At 37.2% G+C, this 27865-nt stretch overlaps 1 protein-coding gene across 1 annotated transcript in view; it reads right to left on the bottom strand.

Annotated features, from left to right (window-relative positions):
* The window catches only part of snx19b (sorting nexin 19b), a 46691-nt gene that overhangs the window by 18424 nt on the left and 402 nt on the right, over window positions 1–27865 (bottom strand). The window contains exons 2-9 of the mRNA XM_073863472.1: window positions 25753–27401; window positions 25103–25342; window positions 20518–20637; window positions 20292–20413; window positions 18034–18127; window positions 17767–17904; window positions 15537–15583; window positions 14738–14863 (exon numbers count right to left, since the gene is read on the bottom strand). Coding sequence (XP_073719573.1) covers window positions 14738–14863; window positions 15537–15583; window positions 17767–17904; window positions 18034–18127; window positions 20292–20413; window positions 20518–20637; window positions 25103–25342; window positions 25753–27393 — 2528 coding nt within the window. The 5' untranslated portion in view covers window positions 27394–27401. The remainder of the gene's footprint in view (window positions 1–14737; window positions 14864–15536; window positions 15584–17766; window positions 17905–18033; window positions 18128–20291; window positions 20414–20517; window positions 20638–25102; window positions 25343–25752; window positions 27402–27865) is intronic.

The following is a 27865-nucleotide window of genomic DNA, read 5'->3' as shown; positions in this document are numbered from 1 at the left end:
AATGAAACCATGGATAAATGATATCACCCGTGCTGCAAGACTGGAATGTAGGAGAGCCGAACACTGATGGAAAAAAGACATATCTTTTGACATTCTTAAGTAGAGTTTGCACAAATATCAGCAAACTTTCAATAATAAAAAATCTAGATACTTTTTAGATATTATCTGCAAAAACTCTCAAAAGCCACGTGTTCTGTTTATTAATGCTGTTTTGAACACTTCACAATCAATGGGCTTGGATTTTTCTGCTAAACTATGCGAAGGGTTAAATTTTTTTGTTGAGAAGGTTGCTGCTGTAAGAGCAAACATATTTCCTGCTTCCGTCCATCCCGCTATCTCTACTGTTTGCGCTGCTGTTTTTGATCAATTTGAACCTGTCTCTCTTGCTCTCCTGAGGGATTTCACTGTCAAAATGCCTGTTGCTTTCATATCTTTCCCTCATATTTTTTAAAAGATTTATTTGATGTTCTTGGTCCTAATATAGTGATTATCATAAATAACAGTCTGGCCTCAAGAGTTATGCCTCAAAATTTTAAACATGCAATAGTGAAGAAATATTGATCAAGAAAGCAAATTTGGATACCTCTGTACTTGTCACGGTTCGATCCGTGTCATGTTTTGTGTTTGTCTCTGATTCTTGTCACCTGGACTTTCATTGACTGATTATATTAACTCATTACACCTGTTCCTTTTTTGATTGTCTGTGTATTTATACCCTTGTTTTCTGTCATTCACTCACCGGTTCATCGTCGCCTGTTACCTGTCAGTTGTGCTCCGTGTTCTGTTTTGTTCCAGTTTTACTTGCCTGTTGGTTTGCTCGTGTTTTGTTTGATGTTATTTATTTAAATAAATGTCATTTTTGTTCGTAACCTGCATCTGCATCCTCCTTCGTGTTCCGCGCCTTTCGTCCCGATTCCTGACAGTACTTGGAAAATTTCAGACCTATTTCAAAGCTTTTGTTTCTTTCCAAAATGTTGAGGAAAGTTGTTTTTATACAACTGCAGTCCTTTTTAAAAGTTAAATGGACTTCAAGAAATTTTTCAATCTGGTTTTAAATCTCTTTTTAACACAGAAACTGGCCTGGTTAAAAGTGCCCTGTTACTTGCTACTGACTCAGGTAATTATGCTAATCTCATGCTCCTTAATCTCACGACTGCATTTGATACTGTTGACTATAAAATCTCTAGGTTGGAGATCTGGGTTGGAATTAAGGGTACTGTATTTGAGTGGTTTAAATCTCATTTATCTGAGAGAAGTTTTCAGTTCGCCTTGGGCAATTTGAGTCCTCTTTGGCGCATCTTTCATGTGGTGTCCCTCAAGGTTCCATTCTTGGTCCTATTCTTTTTTTCATTATACTTACTCGCACTAGGCTCTATTTTTAGAAAACATGAAATTTAGTTTTATTGTTTTGCAGATGATACACAGCTTTATCTGCCATTGAAGAGGAAAGACTCATACTCCATTACACCACTGCTTGAGTGTCTTGAGGATGTCGAAACTTGGATGGCATTAATTTTTTTTATCATTTAATGAGGGGAAAACTGAGGTTATATTTTTTAGACCTGGCAGTGCTTGTGAGTTTCCGGATTTAGATTTGAGTGTTTTAGGTTCATATGTTAAGTCTTCTGTGAAAAATGTAGGTGTTATATTAGATGGGGATTTTAAACTGAACAAACAGATTAAGTATAATCCATTTTTTCCAATTGAGGCAACTATCCAAAGTTATGCCTTTCTTTCATTTAGTGACTTTGAGAGAGTTATACATGCTTTTTTTGTACCTGTCTTGACTATTGTAATGGCTTCCTTGTGGGCTTTAATCAAACTTATTTTTTCACATCTACAGATGGTACAAAATGCTGCTCCTCAACTATTGTCTGGTACTCATAAGCTTGAACATATCACATCTATTCTTGGCTTCCCATGTGTTTCAGGATTGATTTTAAGATCTTGGTGTTCGTTTTTAAAGCATTATATGGGTTAGCACCGAGCTATCTCTCAGAATTATTAAAGCCTCACACTCCAGAAAGAGCTTTCGGTCGGCCGATCATGCTCTCTTGGTTGTTCCTAGAACCAGGCAAAAAAGTAGGGGATCAAGCTTTTGCAGTGACAGAGCTTTTTAGTTGGCCACTAAAATGTAAGACAGGCCCAAACACTTTCCATTTTTAAATCAAATCTTAAAACTTATTTTTATAGACTAGCTTTTAACTCAGTTTGAGAGCGGTTCTTTTATGTTCCCTATGTTTTATGATTACTGTGTTGTTGTTTTTGCTTCCATGTTGTTGTTTGTCTCTTTCTAGTGCTAGTTTTTGTTTTAAATTGTAACTGTTTTTGTCTCTGCAGCACTTTGTAAGACACTTGCTGTTTCTTAAAAAGTGCTAAATAAACTTGATAACAAACATGTCACTGTCTGAAACAAAGTTACACAAAGCATCTTCAAGTACTTTAAGGGTTCAACTGCGACACAACTGTATATGTAATCTTATTTGATATAGATCAGGGTTGAATCATAAAATGTAAATAAATAAACCTAAAATGAATAAGTTGAATAAAAAAACTTATTAACAAATGCAATAATATGTAATTATAACAATAACCATGTAACATTCTTCTGATAAAAACTTTGAAACGTCTGAAAATTAAATATTTTTTAACATGCAAATGTGCTATAAATTATTGAAATATTTACTTATAATCTAAGGGGGTACTTTAAGTAAATAATTTTAGTCAAGGGGGTTCACTGACAAAGTTTCAAAACTCCTGATCTAGATGACTGGCAAATGATAGAGCATTTTGCTTTTGTGATCACTGAAGCTCATCCAGTAGGAGTTAAAGTAAGACGTTACGCTTCTGTCAATGCCCATTCAGCTTGAATATCTCCAATCAGATAAAACACTGAACAATAACAACACTGTTTTAGTTGCAATCTAATTGTGTTGTTAAGGACGACCTAAATAAAATGAATAGCCCTTTGTCACAGATACACACAGGCTTTCCTCACAAGGTCTAGTATGTTATAACGAAACAAAGAACAGAAAATCAGACGATATTGTAAAAGGACTTCATTGTGAATTGCAGGGGCTTCGTATAACCCCAAAGGGGTTTATTTTGCACTAGCCAGCTGTTCTTCATTTTGCTTATTATACGCGTGCTTACCAAGTAAACAAATAAATGTGCATGAAAAATTGATTTTGATATCGACCTGAAACTAGCACAGTGCCGGAAATTAATTTTAAATTATACAGTTTATTATACCAAAACGACAATTATTTGACCCCTAAATACAATAAGTGTTTAGAAATTGACTTTCTGAAAGCCATGTAATAGAAGCAGATTAATTCAAATCAAGAATACCCTGAGAAAATGATAAATAACAGACCACAGTGTTATGAACCTCTGGTCATAACAATTACAAAATGCTAAAATTGACTTTGGACTCCTCTGCCTCAAAAAAATAATAAGAAGAAAATAAGAGTTCATGAAGTCATGAAATGAACCACCATGAGCATGATCAAAAGCTAATCTACAAAAAAGAACAATGAAAAAATGAAAATGATTTTTGGAGGTTGAAAACTTAGTTTGGGGGGATGTTTCGGGAATTTTCAAGTCGCCACAGAGCAACGTTGCGAACTTATAGAAGTACTTTAAGCGTATTTTATTTATATAACAAGCAAAATAAAAAACACGTAGATTTCCTAGGAAACCAAAACATTTGTTATTTTCGACGACGCATTTGTTCAAGAGTTCAGTTTAGCAACTAGTTAGACCATTAAAAAAAATGAAACCGGAAGTAAAGTTCAGACCAGACACGTATCGCGCCACAACACGTGCATCCGATGAAACCGTCTATAGCAGTGTTCTTCATAGTGCATGCAGCGAACGTCATATGACATCAAAGTACCGTGAGATCAGACCTGCTTGTTATGCTTTCGAATTGCTCTCGCTGCACAGTAATGTTACTCGCCAAACGTTCTGTGCAGCGCCGCATAAAATTACGAGAAAGGTGGCCCCCTGGTGGTTTGGGGGGCACTGCATAAGCATATTATAAGAATGCTTAGCATTAAAATCCTGTTTTTGTCATTAAGGAAATCATATTGTCTCAGTAACAAATTTGACTGGTATATGATAAAATATGATTTGCCCTTGTATTTATTGCATTGCAACAGATTGACAGATGGATAAGCAGACATGCTATTTATGACTGGATGTAACTTTTGATACTTTGCTGAAAAGGCGGCTCTCCTATTGACCTTGACCTATCAGTGTGGCTCTCATGAAAAAAATTGTGAAGACCACTGGTCTATAGGATAAAAACTTGGTGGTATGTGAAATAACAGTGATGGGTCATGACTTCTGCTTAAAGTGATCAGGCCAGCAACCCGTTTAAAAGTTTTATGTACCGAATTCTCCCATTTGTTACAATTACTAAATTACCACACCGTAAACATCAGATTCATCATATGTGCCTTTAGGTTTATATGTATTCACCTTATGAATATGTCCTGTAAAATGGTCATCACGATATGCCAAATATCAACACAGACATAAATCAGTGTGGCCTATTAAAATGTGAGACATATTTCTACTACTTATTACCATATGTGACCCTGGAGTCTGGACCACAAAACCAGTCATAAGTAGCATGGGTATATTTGTAGCAAAAGCCAAAAATACATTGTACGGGTGAAAATGATACACTTTTTTCTAATGCCAAGAATATTAAGTAAAGATCATATTCCATGAAGATATTTTGTACATTTCCTACCGTAAATATACAAAAAATATATTTATTATTAGTAACATGTGTTTATTTGGACAACATTAAAGGTGATTTTCTCAATATTTTGATTTTTTTCACCTCCAGATTCAAGATTTTTAAATAATTATATCTCGGTCCTATCCCAACAAACCATACATCAATGGAAAGCTTATTTATTTAGCTTTTAGGTGATGTATAAATCACAATTTCAAAAAATTTACCCGTATGACTGGTCTTGTAGTTCAGGGTCACAAATTGTATTAACCAGAAGACACTGCCACCAAGTGGCTTTTCAGACATGTTAAACGGGCTCTAAAACCCCTCCTAAAGATCTACCTTCAAGCCGCTTCGATCCAGCTCTAATCAAACCCACCTGAGCCGGATAATCAGGGTCTTTATGTTCCCTGGAAATGCCTGGTAGGTGTGTCCCCTCTGAACTGATGCAGAAATAGGCACCACATTGAAATGTCAGAACTTGTTATATAATAGCAGATGTTCACGTGTTTGTCTGGGGTAGTTACTTTTAGTCAAAGTTGGTGCGGTCATTTCCGAGTAGTGGGCTAGAAGTTATATATATATATATGGGAACTAAATATCGTTCATCATTGTTAACATTCCACTGTTGTTATCAAGGGTACATATTTATGTCGCCGGTGGACCGATCCTTGTTACCGAAACGATCCTGTCCCAAGGCGATAATCAATCCATTGCTAATAAAAGCACAGTACACATTAAAAGATATTGCTGTACATATGGGACACTTTGCAAAAGCATTTCATCAGAAGCATCCTGTCTGAGGTCTGTGCGGCAGAACGTGTACATTTCCATGTGGAAACTCCTTTGGATAATTAGGCAGACGAAGACATCCGGACCAGCGCTAAAAGGGCTGCAGACGACGGATGAGCAAACTAATTCCTTCCCTCAGATGATGTCCGCTGTGTCTGTCTGCGCTGAGGCACAAGCAGCTGCTGGCTCGTTTTTCTGTCCTGCTCGTTTCCACATGATCACATGCTGCCGAGCCTGACCGGCGTGTTTTATTTAGATTGTTACAGCACACGCTAATGTTGCAGCCACATGGGGCAGGTGTCACATTTTAACAGACCAATTAAAAGCAAAATTGTGAATGACAGATTTGGGTGGGGTTTTCGATGTTTTGTAAAACTATATTTTTGCAAATGTAGTCACTGCATGTCGCATATGTCCAATATATGCAATCCTAGTAAACAGTGTCCATTTGGAATGACCACACAATGCAGTGCATTACAAAACATGGCACTTTTTACGAATAAGATATATTCATAACATATAAACATATATTATATTAAACAGCATCTATTGTCCGATTCACAATTTTACATTTCCTTTGGTGTGTAAGTGTGTGTTAGTACATGTTAATCATATGCAAAAGGTACCAAGCCCCAAATAAACGATGATGCGATTTATCGTCTCCAACGCAAATCTCTTTTCTTGGACTACAACAAACACACGGATTGTAGGCAACAGTTTACTTCCTTCCAAAACCTCGGTTAATTTAACATTTGACATCGGTTACGATTAATGAGCGATTATTATTATTTTTTGCCTCATAGTTCGCTGGCAACGTTTGTATTTTAAATATACTCAGATATTAAAGGTGGGATATATTTTTCTATTGAAAGGACATTTGTTGTTATCTTTGTGATTTTAAAAGAATTAAGTGAAGAGGAAAGTATTTTGTGTGAAGGTTATTTATTTAACATTTTGACGTGAAATCAAAGCACACATTGCTTGAAATGAAAACAGTCACATTTTAGTTTACTGTATACTGCAAGTTTCCTAAAGGAAAAGTAGAAAATAACTAACTAACAATTTTTAAGTCTAGTACTTCAGGGCTCCAGGCTAACATTTTTGTCATTAGGAGAACTGTACCCCCTGACTGAAAATTTAAGGAGCACAAGCAGAAAATTTAGCACAACTTAAATCAGCCTGCAATGCAATTATTGACATTTCACCCCAAAATAACTGCATTACTGAAAAATACTACATTTGAAATTTCAAACTTGACCAGATGCAGTTGCTGCACATGTTATTATGTACAACTGATGAAACTTTCAGAATAGGAACTTATGAACCAAAGAATTATACAACCCACATGACTAATTCTAGCCATAAGATACATATACAAGTTATATCCAGATAATGATATGAGTGGCAAGATAATACACATTGTATCCTTTACACGTTTATTGTCTTCTATTCAGTGTTCCTTAACTGGGCACTGCTATACAATACCTTAACTCATAATGATTTGGTGTTAATGTAGATTAGAAGTTCTCCCGTTCTCTCTCTCTCTCTCATCTCTGCCATGTCTAATTTAACATGCGCGGGCGCTCCCGCGTCTTCTCGTGGTTCTGAGGCATGTGTTGACTTTTCTCGGGCTGTGTAGACTCATCGGTAGATTCAACTGAGCGCAAGGTGACATAAAACTTTTACGTGTCATGCAAATTTGCGGTAAAAACCCGTTCGCGCATTCCGTAGTTTTATCACGCGGCCCGCACATGCGCGACTACTTCGTATTTCTTTGGCACTAAATGATCTGCTCAGTTAACACAGTGTTTGAGTTCTCCTCCATGTGTCTCTATGCAACTGACTGGATGGGGCGGAGCCACGTAACCTCACACGCAGTAGTATGTTTTAAAGGGAAAGTATTAACAGGATTAAAAACCGAAATAACCGACATGATAAAATAGGGTCGGTTAACGTTTCTGAATTTCGGTTTCGGTTATTTTTCGATTAATCGTGCAGCCCTAATATCAGTTACACAAAATAAAGTTGTTTTAGCAATGAAATAGGTGCTCTTTAAATGTTCTTTGAAGAAGAAAATGTCCTTTCTCCATTTTTTTGGGTATTTCTGCTTCTGGTTTGTGCATTTGAATTCACAAAATTCCTACAAAGTAGGCTAGGTTGTATCACAAAAAAAGTGTCACATCCATAACGCATGTATATTTTTCTCATCTGAAATATATATTTTTCTGATGTCTGGACTCTATCATTAGGGGTTTAGAAAAATATAAACAGATGGTTCAATATATTGGTAATAAATGCATCCTCTGAGAAATAATATTACAATGTTTCACTGTAAATGCAAATCCATAACGCTGGAATTGCCCAAATGAATTTTTCAAAAAATAAAACAAAATTTCACACCAAAAATCAAGAATTTGAAATTGAGTACTTAGTCCCCAGCTAAAGTAATAATAATGTTTTATTTCTATAGAGCCTTTCCCATGCTCAAGGACACTTTACAAAGTTATAATAGAGCAAACATTATACAATAATAGAGAACATAGGTTTTTATTGAAGCATCTTTCTTAACCCCAATAGAGTCCAGACATCAGAAAAATATAAGTCTATACTTAAGTTTTTTAATTCAAATAAGGATCAAGTAAAGTATCAAGTAATTCAAGTAATAAATGTAAACGAAATGCAGATATTGCTGTCAAAACATGGAAGCGTAATCTTATCTAATACAAAACAAAGTCTTTTACGTAAAAGCAACTTAATAAGTACAAAAAAGCTAAACTTCAAAAACAGATGTGTCTGCACGACTAACTACACACACTTTCATAGGGCCAAACCTTTATCAGATGGAAAACTGTGATTAGTCTGTAAGTAAATTAGTAGAGATTTTCTAAGCAATTGCAAACGTAAGCTATGCGACTGCAGATCTTACGATAGAAGGCCAAGACATCCTAAGCTGATGTTTTTAATTATTCATAACAAATAATCCAACACAAGAGGTCAATTTCAAAACCCTCTCGCAGTTGCACAAATGGTTGAACAGTTCGCAAGAACTAACACAACAGTGTTTACACTGGTAAGCTACCTTGGTAAACTGAATAATTCATGAAGAGAATTACTTGCGCAGTTCATCTTAATCACCTCAGTGTACCAAGGGGGTAAAAAGTATCCCACTAGAAAATGTAGTCACCTTTGGCATATGCACCAAAAATGAATTCTGATTGTTCCAAAGCGCTTCTTCACAAAACTCCACAAAATAAATGTAATATTACTAGCACAATCCAAACGAAGAAATAATTGTGAAGATGATAAATTCATGTTCTTAGAAAGATATTAAGGCAGCTGGGAAACCAAGATGAACTCGATTACAGTGGTTGACATGCTTTTCCATCCAGAGATAAATGACTGCAAGTCCAGCCAACAATATTGTGGTATGATACTGAACCAAGAGTTTAAAGGCTGTGGGATACATTCGGAGATGTTCTCCTCTAAACACACCAGACTGTCACAACTCAGACATGTATTAATCCACACAATTTAAGCCATTTTGTTTTTTTTCCATATAAGTTTTTTTTAAAGGGAAGCAAAACATGCAGACATAAATAAGTAGCTTAGTTAGGGTAGGGAATGCCATTACGTTATCCGAAATGCATCTTGGAAGGGGGGGTTTTGTTTAATGCACTTTTCAGATTTTCTCTGCAAGTTCAAAGGTAGATTAGTTTGTCAATAAATATTCTGTTGATAACCAATCCTTTAAAATTCAATCAGAAATAGTGTGAAAAAGTCTACGCTCCGTGTGAACCTGTCTGTGAAATTCCAACACAATCTCATGGTAATTCATATACATTTTACACTACTTTGTATTTTTGTATGATTTGCTGGCGCTCCCGAGACGTTGGGGTTAGGCGTGGTTTGATTATTTCTTTATGATAACTGTATACTCTTGTACGATTAATTTTGTATGAATTCATACGAATTAGCCAACTTGTAAAATACGTACAAATTCCTGTGGGATCAGGCTTGAAATCCAGGCTAAAGTATCAATCAAATTATGAGAATAGGAGCGTTAAAGTTTAACTTCAATCATTGATTTTACATAGACATGAGCTGTGTCTGAAACCACCTACTTCAGTGCAACGTGATCTCATGAGAATGTGTATTTTTACGTTTCAGTGTGGTTGTACAATACGTACATTTTAGGGCTGTCAAAAGATTAATCGCGATTAATCGCATCCAAAACAAAAGTCCGTGTCAACACAACCAATGTGTGTGTACGGTGTATAATTATTATTTATATATAAAAACACACCCAATTATGTATATATTTAAGAAAAATTTATTATATTTATATATAAAATATTTATATTCATATATAATATAAATTATATAAATGTATATACAGTATTTAAATGCAAATATTTCTTAAATATATACCTGAATGGGTCTGTATTTATATATACATAATATTTAGACACAGTACACACACATATGTTATGTAAACACAAACTTTTATTTTGGATGCGATTAATCGCGATTAATCTTTTGACAGCCCTAGTACATTTACTTACGTTTAAAACACAATGAAACGTACAATATCAACGTTTTGACAGGACTTATACGTAAATTATTTACGTATTTACAGCTTTACAAACGTACAAATTTGTACGTAAATTATTCCTATTCATAAATATTAAAACCGCGGGCATTGGCGTTCTTACTCATAACAATGACATGTTTTCAGTCATATTTTCTGACTTATTTATTTAAGACAGTTTACCCATTTACCTAATGAAATGATTATGATATTCAGAGAATTTCACAATATTTAACATTTTAAAACTAAAATTAATAGCATTTCTGTATTTATATTTATTTTGTTTGCCATGACACACAAAAACGCGTTTTCTCCTCCTGTCTTCTATGCATACGTTATTATTACTACTTAGCAATAATTACAACAAAATACAACATAAATTCACAAAAGATGTTACTTTTATTCATTTGCTGTAATCCACATCTTTAAAATTCATACGATTGCGAGGAACAGATCCAAATTCAGCCCTTTATCCAGCGATTTTGATCCGAGTTCTCATCAGCAACCGTAAAGTCAGATCGCGCGTTCGTTAATGTGAATTCAAATGTCCCGCCTCAAGAAGCTTTACGACACATTGCTTTACGGCAGTGATATCAAAAGCTCATTGGCTCTTTGAGTGCCACGTGACATATGTGCGTCATTTCCATTTCCGTTGGTGTACGTTTGAAATGAAAAAAGCGCGCCGTGACAGAGGGAAGCCGGATCAACGCTGATCAAACTCTTGGATTAATAACTTTAATACTTCTCTTTACTTTACTTCATATACTCCAGAGAGGACCGCCGCTGCAGCACATCGTCATTTTAACTACTTTTGGTACTGATTTTAATATTCGCAATAAATAAGTTGTTGTGATTACACTTGTCTGTCTGTTATGATTTTTTAAACAGTAACGTTAAATGATTTTCATAAACTGTTTTGCGTAGGACTGTAGCACCATAAAATATCTTTTGAATGCTATATTGTTACTAATATGTTCCTTAACATATCTGTTCGTTACGTTGCATAATTTTAAAAGAATACATTACGTATTTAAACATTTTGTATAAAAGAGTTTGGGTTTAGGGTAAGGTTTGGGGTAGGTTAAGGTGGTAACATATCGCTAAAATGGTTAAAAAGAAATTATACAGCAATCTTTATGGAATGAAAGATACGTAAATGTTTTACGTTTATTAGCTGTCAAAACGTAATAATGCTACGTTTAAATGTTGTAAATACGTCTACATTGTACGTTTTAGCATCTTTTAAACGTACAAAAAATACGTTTTTTGTGGTTTAAAGTTACGTGTAAATACTACGTATTAACAGTGAGACCAGGCTGTTCAGTACTATGTAATAGGTGAAAAGCAGTAGGTGAGGCAAGTAGTATGTCCAAAATATTCGATGAAATAAGTATTTGAACACCTGTCTATCAGCTAGAATTCTGACCCTCAAAGACCTGTTAGTCTGCCTCCACTCTATTTATTATCCTAAATTAGATGCACCTGTTTGAGGTTGTTAGCTGCATAAAGACACCTGTCCACCCCATCAGTAAGAATCCAACTACTAACATGGCCAAGACCAAAGAGCTGTCCAAAGACACTAGAGACAAAATTGTACACCTCCACAAGGCTGGAAAGGGCTACGGGGAAATTGCATAGCAGCTTGGTGAAAAAAGGTCCACTGTTGGAGCAATCATTAGAAAATGGAAGAAGCTAAACATGACTGTCAATCTCCCTCAGACTGGGGCTCCATGCAAGATCTCACCTCCTGGGGTCTCAATGATCCGAAAAAAGGTGAGAAATCAGCCCAGAACTACACGGGGGGAGCTGGTCAATGACCTGTGAAGAGCTGGGACCACCGTTTCCAAGATTACTGTTGGTAAAGACGTCATGATTTGAAATCATGCATGGCATGGAAGGTTCCCCTGCTTAAACCAGCACATGTCCAGGCCTGTCTTAAGTTTGCCAACGACCATTTGGATGATCCAGAGGAGTCATGTGAGAAAGTCATGTGGTCAGATGAGCTCAAAATATAACTTTTTGGTCAAAATTTCCTCTAAACGTGTTTGGAGGAAGAAGAATGATGAGTACCATCCCAAGAACACCATCCCTACTGTGAAGCATGGAGGTGGCAGCATCATGCTTTGGGGGTGTTTTTCTGCACATGGGACAGGGCGACTGCACTGTATTCATGAGAGGATGACCGGGGCCATGTATTGTGAGATTTTGGGGAACAACCTCCTTCCCTCAGTTAGATCATTGAAGATGGGTCAAGGCTGGGTCTTTCAACATGACAATGACCCGAAGCACACAGCCAGGATAACCAAAGAGTGGCTCTGTAAGAAGCATATCAAGGTTCTTGCGTGGCCTAGCCAGTCTCCAGACCTAAACCCAATAGAGAATCTTTGGAGGGAGCTCAAACTCTGTTTCTCAGCGACAGGCCAGACACCTGACTGATCTAGAGAAGATCTGTGTGGAGGAGTGCGGTGTGTGCAAACCTGGTGAAAAGCTACAGGAAACGTTTGACATCTGTAATTGCAAACAAAGGCTACTATACCAAATATTAACATTGACTATCTCATGTGTTCAAATGCTTATTTGCAGCTGTATCATACAAATAAATACTTAAAAAAATCATACATGGAGATTTCTGGATTTTTTTTAGATTGTCTCTCACAGTGGACATGCACCTACAATGACAATTTCAGACCCCTCCATGATTTCTAAGTGGGAGAACTTGCAAAATAGCAGGGTGTTCAAATACTTATTTTCCTCACTGTATATACACATTCCCTGAATTTTCTGGATGTATTCTATTAGAGAGACTGAAAAACAATTATATATGATCACTATAACATTGCAAAAACAACAAATGTAATTCTGGCATGGTGGTCTAAGACTTTTGCACAGTAGTCTTTATAAACAGCTGTCACTTGTGGTTAAATTGCACTTGTTTAAAGTCATTCCAGTTAAGGACTAACTTGTTGTTGTCATGTCATGTGATGTATTAACATGGCAGATATAGTGCGTGCGAATTCATTCATACTATCCATATTCATACTATATAGTTAACGGTCAATGAGTAAATATTTAATCTAATTCAGTACCTACTGTCACAGTATAGTCAATATTAAAGATATCAAGGTTATATCATTTTACAGAATATTCTTTACAATATGTAGAAATGACTTTATCTGGGATAAGGTGAAATAGTTATTTTACTGATCAGATCTAACAAAGAAGATTCATCTTTCAGACATTGGGTCTGTCCAGCTGTTTAGGAAAGAAACAGGCCTGACTCCAGCTTTCCCCTGCAATGGCTGTTCGCCATGAGCTAAACATGGCAGGATGCCTGTTTGCTAGCAGGTGTTTAATACACTGCTGCGCAACCGAGCCATCTGAACCGACTAGACATCACACCACGAGTATCTGCGAAACAGATGCGTACGGTGCTAAGGGCTTGCGTGTACGATTTAATGCAAGGCCTGGCATTTCAGCCCGAATCCTCAAGTGCAGACAAGTAAAAGACAGCAACAAAAGCCTGCCTTTTATAGCAAGGTTTAAAAACCTCTCTGCATTAAAAAGACATCCTTGCGCCGCAGGATAAATCTGTAGTTTTCAGACATGCGGTCATCGCCAAACAGAACAGCAAAAACAAATAGTACTTTCATTAAAAAAAATTGGACTTGGGGACTCAACGGGACGTCTTGTGGCTGTTATTAACTCCAGGAGAAGCAGACCGGTGGATGTAAAAGCCTCCTGTTGACAGCTTTAAAACACACTTCCTACATCATGTTGTCATCGATGCATACTTGCCAACTTGTTAGAGAAAGTATCTCTATATTTATTCTAGAACGATCACAGTATCGTGCAGAAGTCTTGGGAGGAAATGACCTACATATTTTATATCTCAAAAACTATAAGCGTCATTGTTTATTGTCAAGATGGACACCATGTTTTTGTAAGGTATGTCTGTAAAAAGCATACTTATATAACTAAGGCCTAGTTCTGGCTTAATCTAAACCCTGTCTGGGAATCTGGTCCCTTGCAAAACATTCAATGTCCAAAGTTGCCTATTTGATAAGTGATCCATAATGCTCCAACTGGCGTAAACACGTCTTTAATATTTCTCGTTCAATTTAGATCAGAAATGTCTTGCTTGAAATTTTCCAAAACCCTTAAATTTGTTGGTTCATGTGTTATGGAAAAATATCAACAATTTTTAAAAGTGGTCTCAGACATACTATGTAACATTTTGGTAGTGAAAACATGAAGATATTTCATTTTGTAATGTTATATAATTGTCAAGATCCAAGCCAATCCGATAAAAAAAGCAATTACTGGCTTGTGTGATTAAAAGTATGATTTAAACCAAAAACAGAAAGACGCAATTATAAAGCACTTTATGCATACAAAAAAGTGGATATGTATGTTTTGTTTCATAGCAATTAAAAAAAAATACTTTATGTTTGGTATGTGTATGCACATTATAGTATATGACCTACAAAGTCTTTTCTGTCTACCTATTATCTTAAATATCTTGTTATATCTCTGTTCCTATATCTTTTGTTTATGGGCCTGTGATATTTGAACAAATGCAGTAATAAAAAAGCACAAAAGTCACACACCTTTCCATAAGGGTTCCAAACAGCAGTCTGATGGTTCTCTGAATGTTCTCAGTACACAGCCAGCTCCACTGGTCCTTTATGATCAGACACAGGATATTCAGAGCCAGATCCGACAGAGCTGTGTCACTAGCAGTACACAAACACACAATACACAACTCAGAGATGTTGGAAATGAACGAGAGAGACTGCGGTTAGAATTCTTAAATGTGTTTCTGCAATGATGTTGATTGCCAGAATGAACATGAATAAGAGCAGAGAATGCTGGAGTCCATGAGTATACATAACACAGAAAATATGAATACACTGATCCAATAACTGACATGTTTTATTAAAATATGGAACCTGAAATGCCCTTAAGTGTAGGTTGCTGGTAAATGTCAACGCAAGCAACGTTATGAAAGTACTACATTGCCCTCTTGAGTTAATACTGAGACATTACAGTAGTGGTTCTCAAACTGGGGGCCTTGAGATTAATGACTTTTTATACAATACATTTATATTTACAATACATTGCATTGTATATTTTTTATGTTTTGCTTAATTAAATTGTACTTAGGGGGGGCATGAAGTAATGCACCATACACAAGGGGGGCAGCACACAGAAAAAGTTTGAGAACCACTGCATTACAGATCAATATAATGGACTTAAAGGTGCAGTGTGTAATTTTAAGAACGATCTCTTGACAGAAATGCAAAATAATATACAAAACTATATGATCAGGGGTGTATAAAGATCTTTTATAATGAACCCTTATATTACCTTAGAATGAGACATTTTTATCTACATACCGAGGGTCGCCTTACATGGAAGTCGCCATTTTGTGCCGCCATGTTTCTACAGAAGCCCTTAATGGACAAACTTTTTTTACGAAAGCTGTCTCCGAAAATGGCATGTTTGGCTGGTGGCGGCTGCCGTAGCTTCTCTATGCGTTTTAAACGTGAGAGGTGAGCAGTTAACAGAGCCATTGGTTGCAATTCGCAACCTCACCACTAGATGCCACTAAAATTTACACACTGCACCTTTAATAATGAACATTATGGTTAACAGGTAGAGATCACAACAAACAAAAGCATTTAGTGTTATTAACCTGCTACTAAGAAAACTATTGTGTTTCAATGTCATGATTAAATTTGTATTTTTAATGGCAATTTTTTTTTGTTTAACAATAAATGATGAAAACCATCAATCGTTATGAATTAACAAAAAGACAATGACTCCAACACTGATGCTAGGGCTGTCACGGTTATGAAATTTGGCTGACGGTTAATTTCCTAATAAATTGTGATGATTATGACAATTAATTGCCTGTTTTTGGGCTTTGCCGTTTAAAACGATTAATTGACTATTTTATTGCTTTGACATTTAATTCTCATACATTGTGTTTGTTCATGAAATAATTTTTATACATTGTTGTGATTATTTAAATTAAATATTTTGCGAGGTTTACTTAGCAGTGAATATTAATACACATAACACATATTTAAAAGGAATTATTTAATGAAAATAGTTGATACTGCTTATCAAAGTTTCGCAGCATTTCTTTAAATGCTGTTTTTTTTCTCCACAGTATTGAATTGTTTTGCAATGTATCACATTACACAGTCAGTTAAGGAATGCCATCTAATACAGTCTCGTTTATACAGGCGCTACAGCTCCCCCTTCTGTTTTTTAGAGAGTTGTGCGATCATTGCGGTGATTTGAAATCATCGTGATGAGGTCAAATAATTGCGATGAGACGATTATTTAATCATTGTGACAGCCCTAACTGATGCTTTATATTGTAAATGCACATATAATTTTATTTATCTCTTATGTGACTGATTCAAAAAGCAGCATCACCATGCTGTGGATCTTATGTCCATGAGGAAGTCAAACTAGTAAGACCTGATGCACAATGATGTTTGAAATGCTGGCTATGGCTACAAAAATGAGATCACAATGAAAGACAAAACTGAAAAATTTTATGTTTTAAAGTGCATGCAAGCTTTTTCAGCAAACACTTCTTTAGATAAGACATAGTAAACAGTTGCAAAATCACTGAAGATGCAACTAGAAACATTGATGATGAAAAAAAATGATGAAAGTCAAAATGTAAAAATGAAGAAACTAAACCACACATTAGGGGGCGCTGTGATGCATGTGGTTGCCACATTAGGGGGCGCTGTGATGCATGTGGCTGCCACATTAGGGGGCGCTGTGATGCATGTGGTTGCCACATTAGGGGGAGCTGTGATGCATGTGGTTGCCACATTAGGGGGCGCTGTGATGCATGTGGCTGCCACATTAGGGGGCGCTGTGATGCATGTGGTTGCCACATTAGGGGGAGCTGTGATGCATGTGGTTGCCACATTAGGGGGCGCTGTGATGCATGTGGCTGCCACATTAGGGGGCGCTGTGATGCATGTGGTTGCCACATTAGGGGGCGCTGTGATGCATGTGGTTGCCACATTAGGGGGAGCTGTGATGCATGTGGTTGCCACATTAGGGGGCGCTGTGATGCATGTGGCTGCCACATTAGGGTCGTGTTCAGGTCCAAGTACGTACAATTTGTAAATACTCAGAGGTCCAAGTTTGAATGTGATACACAGTCACTTCAATTTGTCTTTTGCGCACTTTGAAAAAAAATTTGATGTGGCGTTTACCATATTATGTCAATAAAGCAGTATTTCTGAATGGCCTAGGGCCGGGATTAAGTAGATTTGAAGTGAAAGTATTTGATAAACATATAAAAAGGTGTTTAGTGGCTTTTGCATTTGAGCTCTTCATATGTTCACTTATGCACTGTTGCTTATCTACAAAATGTCTATAAATTTCCTTATGACACAAAAAACCTTTAGTTTAACCAGACATAAGCTGTTGATAAACATTCAAATTGGGATAAATATATACTGTTAAATATCGGTGGAACCACTTGCTGAGCCAATTTTTGGGAAAATTTTACCATAAATGTGACGTTAAAAAGTTTAAAGCAGCAATTACCAGTATGGCTGATAACAGATGCATTTTGCGGCTTCGCTCTGGCACACACGCAAGGCTTCATGTCCCATTTGGCTCCCTGGCCTCCACCCCTCTCTCCATCAGCATCAAAGCCTAAAGCTTTACCCTCATAGCGCTCCTTCTCTGAGATATAGCTCTCCAAACCATTCAATGAGAATCCATTGAAAACCTTCAAAGGAAAAACATCCAACGAAAACACTTCAGACACACATTGATCAAAACAGGTCAGGCTTTAATTTTGTTAACAAGGCTAGTTGTTCAAACATTAGACTCCTTAAATGATCAGTGTGATACTTACAGTGCTGCTATCATCAAAGCAGTAAAGCACTTTGGGTGTCATGTCAGACACGTTAAAAGCAGGTGCAATTTTACTGGAGAACCTCATTCGTGACCTGGAAATCATATGATCATAATCACACTATTGTAAATCACATTTCCAATACCAGTCAAAAGTTGTTGAACACTCACTCATTTTTTATTTATATATTTTTCCACATAACAGAAATGTAACTGTTGGAATTAGGTTGGTGACAAAGCATCCAAAATAAATAAAAACTCCAAATTCAAAACTGTACTTGTGTCACTTAATCAAGAAACTTCTTGAAGTTTCACCTTAGGATAAATTTTAAATAATATCGAAGGAGTTCAAATTTAATCTGGGCTCTTATTGGCTGCTTTTCCTTCAATATTCATTCTTAGTCATCTATTTCAAAAATAATATTTTAAAATAAAATTTTAGTTTTCTAATAACAAAAATGTATCTGTTTGGCAAATGTATCCTTTTGTCTACAAAAGCAATTTCAAGCATTTAACCTTCATTTAACACCTTCAAATTAAATTATTTTTAAGATTATAGTTAACATTTCAGTCAAGTGTTTCAAATCTTTTGACTGGTAGTGATTAATTTGACAGGCATATAGGAATGTAGATATACAGTCAAAGACGTATCAATACAGCAGGCAAGGCAGGCAACTGGTTGATCATTTAAACGAAAATTTTAAACATAACGCAACCGCATGTCTGCATCCCTCTTAGTGGGGCCTCCTCTCGTTATGCTCTTGACGCTTTTGCCACCTGTTTCAAACTGGCATAGGCATAGCATGTTAAACTAGCGGCAGTATAGAAAATGCATGATTTTAAACATGAAGAGGACTTTTATCTGTCTGTCAGCCAGGAACAAAAGATGACGCAACAAGAGAAAATAAAAGAAATAGCACAGCGGTAAGTAATGTCGAGATGATGATGATTGTGTTTGCATTGTGTGTCTAACAAAAGTCATCATACCTTCTTTTCGGCTGGCTTTTTTGGTTTTCATTTCATTCTGTGTCACAAACTTATCCATTGTTAACTTTAATACCCGCTACCGCCTATACTGCCTCTCCACATTAAAGCTCTTGCCGTCAGTGTTTTAAAATTTTGTATGATTTTCACACAGGTTTAATGCCTTCCAGAAAATGTTCTTCTTTAAATATATAAACATACAATATATTAAATTAAAGAACAAACCTTCTGCTTTCAAAAAAAATATGGGTAGGTTTCTTCAAAAACACAAAAGTTTTAGCAAAAAGCTGAAATAATTGCATTTTTAAAGGACTTTTGTTAGAGATCAGATTCATAGCGATCCTCAAAAAATATGCAGAGTGTTTACTGATTTGAGTGAATGCTTTAGTGTTAAAAGAGTTAACATTTCGACGATAATTTATTCTTGTAGGCTATGGTTCAGGGTAACGCTATGTACACGCGGGGAATCGTGTTACTCGCTCTAGATCGTGGGATTTAACTTCGTGTCATGCGAATTTTTCGCTCGAGTTGAATATTTTCAACTTGGGCGAAGACACGTTTGAGGCGAATAGCGCGCGTTTTCGCAGCAAACTCACCGCCCATAACACGTTGTTCGCACCGCCCCACGCGAGGTCGTGTCTGACCGAAGTTTTTGCATTGACTTTGTATGTAATCTACTCGCGCAAATCTTTGAACTCGCGTCTGGTGTGAACCCATACTAACAGTTTCTTTACAGTCTGATGTTTTCAAGTAGACTTATATTTAAATGGTTGTTTTGAGTGTATGGTCAATACATTTTCTGGAAGGCATTAAACATTTCTGAAAATCATAAAAATGCTGCCGCTGGCTGGCAACTTTTTTTTAAAACGCTGGTGGGTAAAGTGTTAATTTCACTGCGTGTAATTATTTGCTAGATGAAATACTGGTAAAATGATATCTGGTTAGCTAGGGCTAGCAGCAGCATGTATTATGTAGTGTTAGCAGGTATTAATGCAGGTTGAAATGGAATAGGACAGCATATTATAAATATGAAGGTTGCATTGTTATGAAGGTTATGTTCTATTGTGTCTGATTAAAATAAACACTTTATGTTGTTAGATATGTGTTGACTATTTATTTTATGTTGTTTAATTATATGTCTGGGTAACAAACAAAAAAATTTTTTATATAGCCTTACTGATTAATTTTGCCTGGGGCCCCCACTTAATGTAGCTTCGCGTCTGTATACAGTAAACACTTAAAAGACTAAACACTACTGCCTCTCTGTTGACATACTTTGATTTTTTGTCAGTGGTGAGTTTCCCATCAGGCTCCGAGTCAATGTCATCAGTAGGACTCTGTAGTTCTGAGCGAGGAAAGGCCGTCTTCAGGGTATCCACTATAGCGTTCACTACAATCTATCACATGTAACATTCAGTCATGGTTTATACATAAATCCAAAGCAAGTTAATGCAATGTAGTTCAACACTTACCTACATTAGCAAAGATTTGTTAGAGGTACCTTGTCTATGCGTGAAACGATGAATGGTTTCTTCACAAAAGCGATTCTTGCATCAGTGTTCAAAGCAAGAAATTCTTGCATTTCCTCGCTGTCGGCCGTTTCAGGAATGGCACAAAGTTGCTGTGAAAGACGAATGAATCGGTGACATACTGATTCACAAGTCTTATCGAGTGATTCGAATAACCAGCCCATACAAATCACTTGTTTGTAAATCAGATTACAATGGTCATACTGTATGTTGGCTGTTGTGTGTGACCAGCAAGAAGAATAAAATACAAAGACTGTCTTACTGTATAATAATGAGTGCTCCTTAATTATAGTTTTGGAAATGAATGCAATGCGACACAAAATCTGTGTCACAAAATATTACAGACTACAAATAGGTCACCTCTAATGAAATAGCCTAATTGATGATAACTCTTAAAAGGTGCAATGTGGAACTTTTAGCGGCATCTAGCAGTGGGACTGTGAATTGCAACCAATGGCTTGCCCCTCCATTTCAAAACTAGTAGTAAAGCTACAGTAGCCGCCACAAGACAAACACATCATCTGGGTGGCCTCATACATCCTGAAAAGTGATGCTGCTGGCTCTTTGATCAAACCCTGGTGGCTGGCTGCAGTAAAAGTCATAAACCCCGCCCCCTCCATGCAAACGAACAGGACCCGGGTCAAAAAAAAAAGATTACACTTCCAATAATATTTTCCGAAAGATGGTTTGGTTGTTATTTCGCCGATATATGTACAATTGTTCATTTTTGTGATAAGTTTTAGCTAGTAATTTGATGCTATAGAAATGGGGCGTGTCGTTATGATTGACATTTGTGATTGACAGCTTCTCTGAGCGGACCCTTGGAGCTTCGAGGGAAGATTGAAGATATAACTATTCAGTTTTGATTTCTGTGTTATTTCACACCGACAAACTGAGTTGTATTTAATTTAACGCACCCTTATTGTCACCCTTACAGTCCAATGAGACATTCAAGGGGCGTGGCTGAATTGGGGGTGCGAGTGTTTGGGCGGAAGTTTGATACCGCGGCTCCGCCTCCTTGCTTCATGGACGATCCCTTCTGCACATGCCCTGGCTCCAAACTGACGTTTTTGCGTAACATGTCAGAGCCCATCGTCGTACATTTTACATTCAGTTCGTAACAATGAAAGGAAGTGTCGTCGCATCATTTATCTTTTTTTACAGTCTATGACCTCATCGCTTGAGACAACGTAGTAACAAAACGCGCTCTATAGAACAGGGGCCCGTTTCAGAAAGGTGGTTAAGTGAAAACTCCGAGTATGTTAACCTTGAAATGAGGGAAACTCTGAGTTTTCCGTTTCAAAAAGGGAGGTAGGTTAAACCTGAGACAGCGGGGTAAGTCAAGCCTGTTTCAGAAGTAGAGGTAACTTATACTCAGAGTCTGTTTCCGGGGTAACTAACTCTCTGAACCTAACCTGGTCGGGCGCAGGTTTTATTCTGTAAACTCAGAGTTTCTTGTGGTCTCCTCCCCATTTTAGCAGTGTTTAATCTTGTGAGTTGCTTTAGTCCATTCATTCATTGCGCACATTTTTGTTACATAAAGTGTAAAAAATTTTTTTAGCTGTCTTTAGTTATAATCAAATAGACTCCTTCACGGTTCACGTCACAGGCGGTTCGCACTGCGCATGTCGGGGTCAGAAAAGTCATTAAAGCAGATTGAGTTGCGTATTATTCGGTATCGTCAAAAATGCCTACTTACGTCGTGGGCTGTAAAAATCACACCAGGTCTTCCGTTAAGTTTTCGCGATTCATGCAGAATCTCAAAAACCAAAAATACAACATTTGTGGCTGCAAGTAATTAACGTGCAGACTGGGACATTGCAAATATCAAAGAGGCTTGTGTTTGTAGTGCTCACTTCATTTGAGGCAAGTCATCATTTTTCAGCCCAGTTAGATTAAACTAAAAAGCCTAAATGGTATTAACAGTTTGACCCCATGCTGCGTGCGCACCCGATAATCATTCAATGTTTACAAACCTTGAAGGGGTCTATTGCCAGTGCAAATCATTTTACTGTAGTGCATTATATATCTTATAAATTACACTTAAATAAAAATAAAAAAAAATTGACTGTATATTGAAATGACTAGTAAAGCTAATATGATATACTTAGGTGCAGAGACCGTCTAAGTGTCTAAAATTTTAAGTGCTTTTATAAAGGATCCTGTAGATGATGATGCTGCATTTATTTGTAGGAAGTTAAATTTATTTTGCGAGAGGATTTTGAGACCCCGAGTGGATTTTTGTCATTTCCATTTGCATTTATGTGAGAGGTATTATTTTTCTATATAAATATCCTTACATGACTAATATCAGTCTTTGTGGCGGTGTTCTTACATCTGACCAGTTGCCTTTACACTTCTTATGAATGCGCTCATCATTATCGCTGGTCTAGTGGGTAGTGCTGTGCGCAGTGGTTAGGGCAGATGTACTGTCGGCGATCTAAGTTCGAATCCCGGCTTGGTGTATTTTTGTTTTATTCATGACAAATATTTGTAAAGTTCGTAGCCTTATATGCCAAAGTATTGTGCCTAATTTCATTTTTAGCTGAGCTGCTGTCATCTTTTTGTCCATGGGATTGCATCTGCGTGAAAATGGATATAATTACGAAAAGTCCTCCGTTTATTTACTTCTGATATTTTTACCGTGATGAAAAATTAAATGTACACATTTACTAGAGTAGCAATTGCCAAAAACAACTTTTTCCTTAAAAATATATGCTCGTAGTTGCTGTACACTTGCAGTAACACTTTCAGTTTTAGTAAAGGATTTAGAACTCGTACTGTTGCCATGGTGAATCGTAATATCAGAGCTCAATTAACGATGGCTTTTCATAGTAGTTGTGCACGCGCTTAACTCAGAGTCAACCTACTCAGAGTCGATTGAACTAACTCAGATCAGCTGTTCTGTAACCGAAAACTCAGAGGTTCCTATCTCAACTCAGAGTTCAAGTTTTAACTCCGAGTTGGTTGAACCTCCTTATTGAAACGGGCCCCAGTTTATTCATTTAGGACTACTATAGAAACATGAAATGCCAAATGGCGACTCCCATGTAGGAGGACCCACAGTGTATGTAGATGAAAACCGCTCAAACACAGTAACAAAAAAACTACAGATTCTTATGTATGGTCTTTATGATAATATAGTTATAGACTTTACTGATAATATATTATACGTATTATATTGCATTTCTTTCAAGAGATCCTTCTAAAAGTCCCACATTGCACCTTAAAAGGACACTCCACTTTTTTTAAATATGCTAATTTTCCTTTTTCTGTTTTGGAATCCATTCAGCTGATCTCCGGGTCTGGCGCTACAACTTTTAGCATAGCTTAGCATAATCCATTGAATCTGATTCAGGGATCCAGACTGCATTTTGCCACCAAAACTTTAGAGTGTGCAACTCGATTTTTTGATCCAGTCGCACATGTGAATTTGAAAACAGCACATTGTACTTTCTGCATCTATCATCAAAGTATTTATTAGTAATACAGTGGAAATTAGTAGAAATGTGAATAATTGGTTAACATGTTGATTTACGGTGTGTGCCCCTAAATTTTCTGGTTGTACCCCTAAAATTTTCAGTTGGGGGGCACTGTGCTCCTAGTGAAAAAAGTTAGTCTGGAGCCCTGTGATTAGACCATTAGCATCATGCTAAAAAATAACCAGAGTATGGATATTTGTCCTATTTAAAACTTGACTCTTCCGTAGCCACATCGCGCACCAAGACCGACACAAAACCAAAAGTTGGGATTTTGTAGGCAGATATGGTTAGGACTACACTCTCATTCCGACGCAATAATCAAGGAATTTGCTGCTGTAACATGGCTGCAGCAGGCGTAGTGATATTACGCACTGCCCGAAAATAGTATCCTGCCATTGAAAGTTACTAAGGGGACTATTTTCAGCTGCTGCGTAATATCATTTCGCCTCCTGCAGCCATGTTACATCAGCAAAGTCCTTGATTATTACGCCAGAACGAGAGTATAGTTCCTAGACATATCTGCCTACAAAATCGCAATTTTTAATTTTCCGTTGGTCTTAGTACACGATGTAACTACAAAAGAGTCAAGTTTTAACTCTTTCACCACCAGCATTTTTCATGATTTTCACAAAAGTTTAATGCCTTCCAGAAAATGCTCCTTTTTAAATATATAAACATACAATATATGTAAAAGAACAGACCCTCTGCTTTCAAACAAAAAAATCAGTTTCATCCTACCTTCATGTGTTCTGTTTTTATCACCTCTCAAATATGTGTAGGTTTCATCAAAAACGAGATAACTAGTCAATAGCGGGCAAAGAGTTAAATAGGAAAAATATCTAAATCCTTTGGTTATTTTTTAGCACGATGCTAATGGTCTAATCAGATTCAATGGATAATGCTAAGCTATGTTAAAAGTGGTACCGCCAGACCCGGAGATCATCTGAATGGATTCCAAAAAAAGTAAAAATCAACTCTAGGGGAGCTGGAAAATGAGCATATTTTTCCAAAAAAGTGGAATGTCTCTTTAAATTACATGAAATTTATGTGAACCCATTACATTAAATAAACTTACTCTGAGAAATGTTTCCAATTGCCCTTTCCTAGCCTCAACTCTGTCACTATCCATGTTTCCAAATGGAAGTTCAGGAAAGATCTTCTTTGGTCCTTTTATATTTTTAAGAATTTTGCGTAATTCCGGTTTCTCCTCTAAACGAGTCTGAAGGTTGAGGAATTCACTGTAGCGTCGGTTGACAGTGTGATAGGCCACAGGCTGCAAAGATTCTGGATTGTCGGAGTCCACAGCTGTCTCATACTGCAAGGCAAATACATCAAGCGTCATTCATTCATATCTAACATTACTATGTTATTAAAGGAATATTCCACTTCACAAAAAAATGACGATACACGATAATTTCACATGGAATGTTTTCCTCAAAAAAACATTTCTTCTTGACTGAACAAAGAAAGACATAAACATCTTGGATGACATGGGGGTGAGTAAATTATCGGGATTTTTTATGAAAGTGGAATATTCCTATAAAACAATAATAATCCCTAAGAAGTATTTGGACACACATCCAAATATATGTAATTGTAGGCAACAAAAAATGTATTTGCAAACAAATGATACTAGACCATTTCTTAGAAGTTTATTTGGACATAAATGTACTTAAGAAACTTTACATTTACAAAATGTCACTAATGAGATAACTAATAAATTACCTTTATGGTGTAGAGAGTATATGGATGTGAGCCAGTGCCTCTGTGCTCCTTTGCAGTGATGGTCCCGGTGATGCGAAGGTTCTGAATAATGACTGGACCTTCTGGGCTGCTAAGAGGCTCAAAGTTAAAAGGTGTCAGGCAATTTCCAGCAGCCGGTGAGGAGGCCTGCACAGGTGCAGTCAAAGTCAGCTCACTTGGGTTCACCATGCCAGGCTGATCCGAACAAGTCAACCCTTTCATCTCCGATGGCTGGCGATTGCAGAAGTTGGATGACTCTTCCTCTGCCACGGCGGTGGTATGTAACGATAACTCCTGAAGGCCCGAGACTAGAACCTTGGGGCACTCCTTCCCTGTGGAATTGGTGTAAGTCGGAAACGCATCTTCCAGATCTAACGCAGTGTCTACTGGAGTGGTGCATTCAGTGAGTCTTTCTGAAAGCCCCTCTTCTGTGCCAATCAGAACCAGCGATTCCAGGGAGCTCCTTTTGAAGTCGGTCAAATGAGACTCTAGGTCCAAGTCTGTTTCTTGATAAAATGGATTAGGCTTGCCAAGTCTCAGAAAATCCCTTGGACTAAAACCTGATGGAAATGGTTTTGTTAGCCGAGGCTCCTCTTCTTCCAGATTGTGTGGAGAATAAAGTTCAGTTGAGTCTATGACATCGAAGGCTGACAGTTCTGGTGTCGGGGCCTCTGTAGTTGTGGGGGTCTCAGGGGTGACTTTTAATGTCAGAATGCAGGGAATCTCAAGTTCCTGTGGTTTGTTTTCTTGATTTGACGCAACTGGTGGAGGCTGAATTTCTACTGGCTTCAGTTCTGGTGCTGGTTCACTGGACTGAGTGAAGGCACTGACGATCAACATGTTTAACCAGTCTGGATCAGACAATTTTGCAATTAAAGGCAAAAAAACATTGCACGCAATAAGTTCGCCCACCACAAATCGACCCGTTCTGGTTTCTAAATGTGGAGGAGGTACAAGAACTTGTAGAAGAAGATCTACAATGGCCCTCAGATAATTCACCTCAACAACAGAGCTTTGAATAGCAGGGTGAAGTAAACAGAACTTGTTGTATTCCTCCCAGAACTTGGTAGCACTGGTGCCGCCAATTTCATCTTTTACAACAACCTGTCCATCGAGGTTTTCCTTGGCACTCAAGTGGCACTGGAGGTGGCATCCAAAGAGATCTAATATCCTCTGTGTTAAAGCTTTACTATCGACTCCCGCTGCTCGATTCTTGAGCTCCATCGCCATAGAGATCATGGCATTGTGCACCTCGTCCTCAAACTCTTTTTCTCTAGATACGGTGCTATACCACGAGGAAACAAAATCACGTATGATCTTGCCAACTGTCTTCTGGATTTCATCTTCAAGTAGCTGCTCACTCTCTCCTCCAGATGAGATCTCCTCCAGCTTTACGAACCGCTCCAGATGGACAACACTGTCGGAGTCCAGGACAGCCTGAGAGCCAAGCCAACCACCTAGGACCACTAAGAGGCTTGTGAAGACACAAAGAAGCCAAACATTGACCAGTAGGTGGAAGAGGACCATCCAGGCCAACACTGCCCCAAAACCAAGCAGCCTTCTCTGGACCAAAAACTCTGATAAGGCCCAGGGGCTCATGTTGGTATGCTCAGGCTGAGACATGGTGGAGGCTGTGTAGACAAATTAAATGACAATAATTTTCCAGTCTCACAAAATGGCAGATGAATGTATCCAATATGCATTTAAACTACCGTATGCAATTTTTATCAGTTTGTGTGTTCCCATGGCCATACAGTGGATTTCACCCCAATACCTCTACTATTACATCTTGTTAAGGGTGTAACCAAATAATCAATGTTCAATCAATGCAAAGTTTAAGAATACATTAATAAAGTAACCACATTGACCACTAGTAGTATGTATATTAAAGTGAGCTTTTATAGTGTCTGTGTGGTACTGTTATTATACAAGTTAGTAGGAGCTGAAACCAGTCATCAGAATAATATATTATAAATGACAAAACGACAGAAGGAATGTAAATGAATCCTACAATGTTTAAAGGAGTTCCTATATTCATTTATTAATTATTTTGATATTTCAGCCGTTGCAATTGGCGTCATTTTTGCGTAAATTA

Source organism: Misgurnus anguillicaudatus, chromosome 24 (assembly GCF_027580225.2).
Source record: "Misgurnus anguillicaudatus chromosome 24, ASM2758022v2, whole genome shotgun sequence".
Lineage (NCBI taxonomy): Eukaryota > Metazoa > Chordata > Actinopteri > Cypriniformes > Cobitidae > Misgurnus > Misgurnus anguillicaudatus.
This window is presented reverse-complemented; position numbering and strand designations above follow the sequence as displayed.